Here is a 10,164-nt window from a genome sequence, read left to right as displayed (position 1 = left end):
CGCCTCCGCCTCCGCCTCCGCCGCCGCCGCCGCCGCCGCCTGGCCGCCCCGCCGGCCGCGCGGCCTCCTCTGCCCTGCGACGACGGCGCCGAGCGCGGGCTCGGGCTCTCCTTCCCCCGCGCGGGCGGCGTGGCTACGCCGGCCTCCGCCTGGTCGCGGGCCCTGGGCGAGGGCGAGCTGGGCTTCTGACGGGGAGAGAGGCAGAGAGGGCACGTAGGGGGTGGAGAGGGGACGGAGAGGGCGACAGAAGCGGGCAGAGACGGAGAGACAGAGGAGACGGAGAATCCAGATGGGGAGAGGCAGAGGCAGAGCCGAGAGGAAAGAGACGGGGAGAGGTTAGAGAAGCAGAGAGACAGAGCGGAGACAGGAAAGGAGAAGAGACAGAGAGAGAGGACAGATCCAGAGAAGGAGCAAGAGGCCGAGGGGGAGAGAGCGGGCGGGCGGGGTGGGGGGAGAGAAGGAGAGGGGGCTTTCACCGGGCCCAGGCCGGGGGCTGCCAGTCCCGGAGCATCGCACACACGGTTCCCCGCGCCTGCCCTGCCTCTGCCTCTCCTGAGTGTCCACCTTCTGGCCTCAACAGTGCAGCTCATGCAAGGTTCTCGGCATGCAAAACACAAGAGGGACGGAGCGGTGGGGGTGGGGTGGGCTGTCAGGGAGGGGGAATCCAGGACGGGCACGGGGGCTGGCATCGCCCCCCCCCCTCGACGGGACGGAGGATCCCGGCAGAGAGAAGAGAGAGGGCGGGCACCGGGAGGCCGGGCCAGGGCCAGCCCACCAGGCCAGGCCGCCCAGCGCTTGGGGGTGGGTGAGGGGATGGAGGGGGCACACGGCACACAGATGGGGGTGGGGGCGAGGCGGGACAACTGAACTCAAAACTGAACCGAAGAAAGGGAGGAAAAACGAAATAAAAAACAAAATCCACAAATGTCATTAGATACCGAAATCAAAAACAATGTCTGAACTCCTGGGGAACTGACATTTTTCTGTTAACATTTTTTCTTTCTTTGTTTTCCGGCCCTGCAGAGATCTGTGGAGCTGTCAGTAGCACCCGACTGTCTTTCTGTTTCTCTCTTTTCTTTTTCTTTCTTTTTCTTTTTCTTTTTTTTTTTAAGTTCTGATTTTTTAAGTCCCTCTTGGTTAACGTCCACTTACCAATAAAGTGGCACTTCCTCCTTTAGTAGGTAAGATGTGTAAGAGAAGGGAAAAGCGTGGTAGCGTAAGTTCATCATTAGATTCACAAAAATGCAAGAGAGATAGAGAGAGAGAGAGAAAAACGCAACCACCCCATTCTAGGCCAAGAGGAGGCCATGCCACCTCTGGAGGAAGGATTAGCAGTGCCCGGCTCCTCGGGCCTGAGCAGGCACCTCTTGGGTGACCACTGGATAGAGATGTCGAATGTTTTTCCAAAAGTGGAGTCAGGACACAAGCATCGGGCTACAGAAAACCAGAAAGGGCACCTGGTACCATCAAAAGGGCCCTGGCTGGGAAGCAGGGGTCTGAGAGCCTGCCACAATCTCACTGAGTGACCCTGGCCAAGTCACTTCCCTAGTCTGGGCCTTAGTTTCCCCATCCACAAAATGAGACGGTCAGGCTTTGCTTCGGGATGTCCCTTCCAGAGCAAATATTCCAGGATTCCCTGACCACCCTCTCCATCCCCCACCCTCCACAGAACTGACCCTTCCTCCTGTCCTTAGGCTTCCATCCAGTAACAGTTGATTGCACTTGTCTGTCTGTAAGTCTGTCCCCCATCCCTCCCCAGCCCCCAATCACCAGCACCAACTTGACTTGGAGCACCTCCAGGGCCAATGTGGTGTTGGATTCAGCTTTGTAACCTCAGTTTTTATCACAGAACTTGGCATCTAGTAGGGCCTCAGTGCGGTTTGCTGAGGAAGAAATGCCCTCGCAAGGGCCAGGGCCAAACCAGGGAGTCCTAGGAAAGGGGCAGGGTCTGGGTCAAGCTCTTTTGGCAGCCTTTTTGGAGGAGAGAGCAAAACCAGCTGCCACGCCTCAGGGCACCTTGCTGCCAGGGAGAGGAAGGAGCGTGGCTTCCTTGGCATGGCCCTGGGTGCTTCCTGGAGGGAGTGGGGGTGTGGCGTTAAGACCTCTCTTTGCTAAGCCTGAATCCCTAGACGAAGAAGTCAGCTCCCTCTGGGGCAGAGCACAGCTAGCTTGTGATTGGTGGCTGCAGCAGCCAATGAACACCAGCCATAGCAGGGAGAGCCGCTGTCCAGAGCCAAGTGGGCCATGAAGACCTGGGAGAGCCCTCTGTTCAGGTCAGGGGCAGACATAGGCAGGCAGAATGGATATCACTGGGTACCAAGGTGTCCCTTGAGCACTCTGACCTTCCTGATCACCAGCTCACCTCTGCTAGGAGAGACGGACGCTGGGCTGTTCCGCCACGGCCCCTCTGAAATGGCAATCCCTTCTCAGTAGACCAGGAGACACTTGTCTTCCCTAACACATAACCCCCTTCACCCCAGCAGGCGGCCAGTGCCTCACAGCGCCCAAGCCCCCAGAACTAGGTTCTGTCATCCAGCATCCTTTTCCCTCCAGAGGAGGCAAATGAGAAAGAAACCTCCAGGCTCCTGAGCGCTGAGATCCAAGCCCCCGGGCCAGACTCCCCGTGCTGAGCCGAGTGCTTCCTGCCTAGCATGTCTTGAAGTCCAAGCTCTTCCCTACTTCCCTCTCATCTCCTTCAAGCCAAATGGCTGTTAGAGCCCCAGATGATAGTAATTGGCAAAGTGGAACACCCTGGGCTTATCTCTGGTATGAGTTTGCTGTGAAACCTTAAGGAAGTGACCAACTCTGGGAACCTCAGTTTCCCCATTGGTAAAGTGGGGGATAGGTGGGTCTCTGCTAGGTGGGCCTGTATAGGGGCTGAGAGGTTCTTTTCAGCGGACAACTCTTACTCATGGTCCCCTTACAGATGAACAGGGTCGGAGCAGGGCAGGAAGGCCTGGGGCCCCATGGGTATCTCCCAAGTGCCAGGATGGAGGAGGGTGGGAGGAAGGCTATGTTGGGTAGGGTGGCAGATAGCACCTCCCTGGGGAGACTTCTAGAGCCAATCTCACCCTTATCCACCCATCCCTCCAGAAGCCCTGGAGAAAGAGTCGCCGTGATCCTGCCAGAGGGTGAGTCTCTTCCCCAGCTTGGGTCTCATTCTTCCCAGGAATTGAGGGAGATCCGAGTCCAGACACCACGGAATTTCATGGACGGACAGGACTGTGGTGGCCAGGGACCTCCAAACATCCCCAGAAGCCTGCTCTCTGTGACTCTTGTCCCTCTTGCCTCTTTCCCCTGGCTAATGCCTATCGCCCCCCAACCCTAGCAAGAGGTAACCACCTCCAGGAAGCCTCTCCTGATCCTCACCCTGAGTCGGGTGCTCTCCTCTATGATCCCACAGACCCTTGTTCCTTCCCTTAGTATGGACTCTGCCAGGCTGTGCCAGGGCTGGGGCTACCGTGACCAGCGGGAGCTCCCCATCCACGGTTCAGCTCTTCCCTCTCATCGTTCTGAGTGATCTTCATCAGTCCTCCAGCCTGACAGGTGGGGGCTGTGAACTCAGGCCTGCCTGCCTCTCCCCTGGCGTGGACACCAAGATGGGGCCTGGTACGGAGGAGTGCCAGCATGTGCTGGCCTAGTGTGTGCATGTATGAATGAATGAGTGAGTGCGTGAATGAAGGACCTCGCCTGCCTCTGAGCCCTGCTCCCAGGAGCCTGTCTGCTCCTTGGTACCACCTGCTACCTGACATCTTTTGCTTATGTAAGACATTTTTGAGGGGAAAGGTAACAGTAGCAAGGGACAGGGTGCTTGCCCAGTCCTGGTGTCCTTAAGGACAAGAATAAGTGAGCATCTGGAACAGCTACCCCCTCTAACTCAGCATCTGAAAATCCTATTTCGGGGGCCCTGGTCACATCAGGTACTCCTCGAAGGCAAGGCCTCCACTCCTGCATCAGGCTGGGACGGAGTCTCCTCCATCAGACCAGCGGCACTTTCTCCCTCCCTGAACAATGTCCTTGTCTGCCCTCCAGCACCACCCAGGGATGAGGGATGCTCTGGTGGGTGAGCTTCCTGGGACCTGCCCCTGGGACCAGCATGGGGGGAGGACAGGATGAATAGCCAGGCTTTTTCTTTTCAAAGCTGAGGATGGAGGCCCACTGAGGCCTCACGAGGGTTGGGGTGTCAAACTTCTGCAGCGGCTCCCAGGTGGGACAGGGAACAGTTTAAAGGGCAAGGACGGGGAGATGGGGCCCCTGAGGACCTACTCCTCATGTGTACCCTCAGTGTGGCTGGATGAGCCCCGGGCGGGGAGTCACAAGTCTCAGGATCCAGGCCTGGTTCTCCATTAACATCCTGAGGGCCCCTGGCCCCTACTGACTGTCCCTTCCAGATCATCTGCACTGAGGGACCACATTTGGAAGATGGAAGGATGCTGGGGGACTGAGGCAGCCCCTGACTGGGTTGGGTTGTGGTCCAGGCAGGGGGGTGGGAGAGCTGAGCATCCCCTCCATCTCTCAAGTTGCCCCCACAGAGACTTTGCTAAGTAGGTCATCTACATCTGGTACCTGTTCCTGGCCAGCTCACATCACCCCTGAAGTTCAACTACCATTACGCCCAAAAGATGGAGCGGTGAGGCTCAGTCCTGGTGCCAGCTGCTGCACCTGCCACCAGGGCAGGACCGTGGGAGCCCAGCAGGCCCTGGAGGGGGGGACAGAGCTCTTTCCTCAGGCCTGACCTCAGCCAGAACTTCTTCCAAGATCTGGAGGCCAAGAGGCCCAGCACAGGCCCTTTCACCATCACTTATTGCCCAAGGTGGCCCAGGGGACTGGCAGGCGTGAGGGTGAGGGGCTTAGCGGCTACTCCAGACAATAGAAATCAAACTGGCTTCACCGCAGCATACAGCTCAGGAAGGGAACACAAACTCGGAATGCTAAACCACACAGAAATGCATTCGGACAACAAAATGAGAAAGAGAGGGCGTGAGGGAGCCTTGGGGGATGGGGGCGGGGATGGAGAGGAAGAAGAAGGAGAAGGGGAAGGTGGGAAAGAATGAACCAGAAAAGTTGTCAGGAAAAGTCAAGAAAACTAAACGACAAACCAGGAAACACAGCTTTGTAGCTCATTTGGAGAAAATGCAAGTTACAAATGAGTAGTCATTAAAATAAAGAAAGAAAAAGGGAGGGGGAGAAAACCAACCAGAGCGAGATTGAGAGATTGAGAGAGAAAGAAAATCACATTCAAACCAAGCAGAGTGGCGGGGCTTGTCTGGAGATGGGAGCGGCGCACAGCGGAGCCGGGATACCTACCTTCTCAGTGGTCAGGGACGGGAATGCAATAATAAAAAAGAAAAGAAGGTCTCCGCATTGGGAATGCAGAATCGGGGTAAGACAGTGTCTCTAAGCTGCGCTCCCCCTCAGAATCAGCACAGGGCAGCCACACGGCTTTCGGTCTAGTCCCCGGAATGGGAGGGGGCTCCTGCCCAGCCATTTCTGTTTGCTTCTTTTTTTTTTTTTTTTAAACCCACAGGCTCCAACAGCCAACCTTTCCTTAACCTTCAGACAACAGAAAACCTCCAGAGGGCATGCAGGAAGCAGCTGAGGGAAACAGAACCACAGCATGGGTGAAGGAGGGGCTGGCAGCAGGGGGCGGGAGGCCCAAGTCAGGGGAGAGAGATGGCCAGGAAGAGACAGAGAGACACGGGGAGAGAGACAGACAGACAGCAGAGAAACAAAGAAACAGGCAGAAGGAAACAAAGAGAGAGGCAGGAAGACAGAGGGGAAGGGGGACCCAGACAGAAGAGAGAAAAGCTGTTTAAACAAGGGCTATCAGACCGGACAGATGGGGTGAAAGGGAATCATGCATTTAAAAGGGAAGGCAACCACAGATTCAATTTGGAGGATTGGCTCAGCCTCAAGTCAACTCCCCCCCACCCCCCACCCCCGGCTTCAGCATCATTTTAGCAAAATTTATCCTTCCTGTCTTCTGGCTTCATCCTGGAAGAAATGCCAAGATGCCCCTTCCTATCCTGACTGCCCCACCACAGCCGTGGTCACTGCTCTTTCCTGGGGGTCGGGAGGGGGGAGGCTGGGATGAGGCAGGTCAGGGAGAGTCACGGGCACCTCTTCTTGGGGTCATTCTAGGCTCCCCATTAAGTGATGAGATTTGAGCCCAAGGCAGCCACCAGAGACAGCCCAGGGGCCTTGCTCGGGAACCTCCTCCGCCATCCTCACCAAACAATGAGGATTCCTTCAACACTTCAGATGCAAGGGGCAGGCGCAGCCAAGCAGGTGCAGCCAAGCAGGTGCAAACCCTGCACAGCCTTTCTGGCCTATGTGCTGGGAGGGCAAAGCTAGCACCAGTCTGTGTTCTTGGGGGTGGGGGGAGGCAGGTGAGACCAGATGGAAGGACTTGTCCCGTGAGGTCATCTTACTCTTCCGTCCCACTTTGTGTGACTTTGAGCCATTCCCTTTTCTCTCTGTGCCTCACTATTTATTTCCCTACGTAGTGTGTGAACTGTGAGGGTGCAGGGCTCCCTGGGTCTCTGAGGCAGCAACTGTGTAGAATCGGGAGAGTTGGGAGCATGCCCTTGACATCTGGCGGGGTCCTCAGGGGGAACCTAGAAGCTGAGACAACCAGCGGCCACCTCCCACGTCCTCCTCCCCTTGCTCAGGGCTCCTGGAGTGTGTTTTCTATTGACAACTCTCCCACATCTTGGGATCTACCTCTAAAAAGCTGTGACCTTGAGCTTGTCACTTGACCTCTCTGAGCCACAGACAGCAGTAAGCAGCAGAACCCAGAAATCCCTTTGGGGCTCAGCCCTGGCCTGGGATGGGACATCTAAGAGATGTGTTGGGAGCTAGCACCCTGCTGGCCTCAGTCTCAAGCCCAGGATGGACTTTTTCTCTTGCCCGGGAATATCTGCCTTTGAAGCCCTCACCTGAGTTAAACTCTATCAGGTGGCTTCAGCTCCCTCCTCTGGGGCCTCCCAAGGATCTGAGGCCTGGCAGGAAGGGCCTGAGCAGCCATCTTATTCTAGATGGAACTGAGGAAGCTCAGGGCTCTGGGAAGCAACCTGGGTGACCTGGGACAAGTCTCTCCCCTTCCCTGGGTCTCCCAGCTTCTCTCCAAGGTTCCTTATAGACTGAGACACAGAAGCACCATCTGCACCACTTTTGTTAATTTAAAAGCTGAAGCAGTCCCAGCTCATGCCCCGGTGTTGAGGAGAGGGCTGGCTGCTGCCGAAGATTTGGCAGGAGCTATTGGTGTGGGAGTCGTGTTTTTAAAGTTATCTTCCCTTTTAAATTCTGATTACAAAGGAAAAAAAATATAGAGAGACATGTATATGACTAATGTTCACTTGAGATTCAAAAACCATCTCTGCATTAGGAGAAGTTCCCACAGTAACACGCACAAAAGCAAAATTCTAGAACAACATAGAAGATAGATAAAACAAAAAACACAGATACTTTGCATTTCTGTACGTTACAAAAGGGAAAAAAGAAAGAAAAGAAAAGAAAGAAAAAAAAAAGGGGAAATACAAACAGAAACAAAATAACAGGAAAAGTTACATAAACTTCCCCACCCTCTTCCCTTCCGGCTAAACAAGAAATGGAATCACAATATTACCACGTTTCAAATGGGAGGCTAAAAAAAACAAACAAAAACATAGACGGGGTTAAAAAACGGTGAGCTTTTTCTTTTCCCATTTGTTTCTCTCTCTCTTTTTCTTTTTTTAATGGTAGCGTCCAAGAATACCACCCCACCCTCCAGTACTTTTTCCCAAAGACATTTTTGGTTAATGGCCAAGTCTGTGACCCCCAGCCCCTATCTCACCTCCCTGGAATGAGAACTAGTCTCATTTTGCTCCTCAGAAAGGATCTGCAGGCCAAGAGGGGATCAGGTGAGGGTGAGAGGCCTGGGATGTTCTGAAGTCCCAGACCTCTTAGGGCCCAAAGGGTAGGGAGAGGATTTGGGGAGCATGCTTTGTGAGAAGAGTAACAAAGTGCTGTCTTCTAGAAAACTCCCAGGGCGATGCCAAATTTGGTCCCATTTTTTGGGAGGGAGACAAGATGGCTGCCGAGGCTTCCTCCCTGAGGCCAGAAGCTAGGCCGCCTTCCCTGGCTGCTCTCTCCTGCGGTTTACTTAGTCGCTATGCCATTTTGTCTGTGCAGGCCCTGGGCCCTTGGGGGTACTGCTCAGGCCTCCAGGGCAGAGGCGGGTTGGGAGGGGACGGCCCTGATCGAGAGAACCTGCATTTCTGTGCCTCTCAGAGGATGTGAAGTTCCCACGAGAAGGTGTTTGGGGCACTGTGCTCTTCCGGCTCTGTGCCCATGGGGTTGGGGTCAGGGGCGATGTCTTCTAGGTTTCCCCAGATTGGGCATCATCTCTGTGGCGTGTGGCACCAGTCCCTGTCCGGGCCGCCCTCAGCTACCTCTGTGAGCCCTCTCCCACTCCTAAGACAGGTCCAGGGATATGGGAGGGATCCTCCCCATGTGGCCCAACGAGGTCCCTTGGAGCTCAGGTGCCTGGCACCCTGTCCAGGTGGGGCAGTCTCAAGACAGGTAATGTCGTTAAACAAAAATTGATCTTGAGACTCAGAGCTTTTTGTCAGCTGCCCTTGATTTTCCTCCCTGAGGCCTTGAGAGTAAGGGTGTTTGAGAAAAGAAAGGGAGTGAAAGGAAACAGCCAGAAATCAAAATGAAACTGACCAACACGTACATGTTTGCTGCTGAGACCTGAGGTCTGGGGAGGGGCAGACTCCCCCCTTCCTGCTGAGGCTCCTGGGGCAGCCTGAAGATCTGGCGGGGGAACCTGCAGGCCTGCTCACCCCCATTCCCCTGTGCCCATCCAGTGCCCCTGCCAGCACTGCAGTCCCCTCTCCCTGAGGGGACTCTACCCTAGACTCTAAGACTGACAAAAGGGGATGGGGGCCTCCCCCCCTCCCCGCCTCCAGGGCCTGGGAGAGCCTCCCACCCTGGCCCAGCTCATCTACCTGGGAAAGGCTCCGCCAGCTCCTAAGGTCACCACACCTGCCTGTGGGTCTCCAGGAGTTTATTCGCCTCCTGGGGGGTGGGGGTGTGTGGGGACAGTATCTCTGAGGGAGCAGTGAGTATGCTGGGAGATGCCTTAGGAAGGATGGGCCATGGGAAGTGGAGCCCACAGGTTTGAGACACCTGTCCAAGTGTGGGCAGTGCCCGGGAAGGGACAGATTTCCCTTGGAGCAGGGACTTTAGAAATGCAGCTCTGTGGCAGCAAGGGGACTGAGATGGGGGAGGGATCTGGGAGAGGGGTTATGAGGGTTTTGAGGGAGGGCGGGCTTTCCATGGGGGTAAAGGACTTTGTGGGGAGAGGGAGGCTCAGGGCCCAAGTGATGCCCCAGGGAGGTCCTGACTCTTGAATCCTGTTCCCGATTGCGACTCCTACCAATGTCCATGCTCCCTCCCACCCCAATATGCCTGGGGGAAGGGAGGCAGGAGGCCTTGTTTCCTTTCCAGCTCTTTACCCAACAGGCTGAGCGCCCCTGTGGTCAACCTTCTCTGGCCTTCAGTTTGCCAAGGTCAAGGGTTCAGGAGCCCCTCACCCTGACACCAGCATTCCTGGCCGCTCGGGTGCGGGGAGGGGCGCCTGGGAGTGGGGAGCGGCCGGCCCCGCCCCCGTGACGCACTCACTGGCCCCTGCCCCGCGGCGACCCGGCCCGACCCAGCTCCGCCCCGACCCAGCTCGGCGCAGCCCGCGCGGCGCTGGAACCCTCTGCAAAGCCAAGCGTACGTACATCCAGCGAGCTGTGCGCCGAGCCGGGGCGGCCCCCGTGAGCTCCGCTCCGCTGCCTGCTGCCGCCGTTCTGCTGGGGTGACCCCCATCCGCTGCCGCCGGACGGGGAAGGAGACCGGCTCCCGCTGGACCGCTGGCTGCCCGTCTTCCGCCCGTCGTCTCGGTGCTTGGGACTCAGCCTACATGGGGGGAGCCGGCTTGGGACGCCCCGTGTGCAAGCGGCCGGTGCCAGGCTCGAAAGGTAGCCCTACCCCCACCCCACCCCCGTCCCCCCACTGCGCCGGGAAACCCTGGCATGGAGAGAGCAAGGCCCCAGCCCTCACACTGCCTCGGTTTCCATTCAGGGTCTGGGGCGCCCTTGGGCATGGGCAGCAGCTCAGCCCTGGTGAATT

General features: G+C 56.6%; 1 protein-coding gene across 1 annotated transcript in view; it reads right to left on the bottom strand.

Annotated features, from left to right (window-relative positions):
* The window catches only part of SRRM3 (serine/arginine repetitive matrix 3), a 53,492-nt gene that overhangs the window by 3,363 nt on the left and 39,965 nt on the right, over window positions 1–10,164 (bottom strand). Inside the window, exons 11-12 of the mRNA XM_029221600.1 lie at window positions 9,774–9,951; window positions 25–185 (exon numbers count right to left, since the gene is read on the bottom strand). Of these exons, the coding sequence (XP_029077433.1) occupies window positions 25–185; window positions 9,774–9,951 (339 nt within the window). The remainder of the gene's footprint in view (window positions 1–24; window positions 186–9,773; window positions 9,952–10,164) is intronic.

The sequence above is a fragment of the Monodon monoceros genome, unplaced genomic scaffold (genome assembly GCF_005190385.1).
Source record: "Monodon monoceros isolate NGI ecotype Baffin Bay Population unplaced genomic scaffold, NGI_Narwhal_1 Super_Scaffold_13, whole genome shotgun sequence".
NCBI classification, from domain to species: domain Eukaryota; kingdom Metazoa; phylum Chordata; class Mammalia; order Artiodactyla; family Monodontidae; genus Monodon; species Monodon monoceros.
This window is presented reverse-complemented; position numbering and strand designations above follow the sequence as displayed.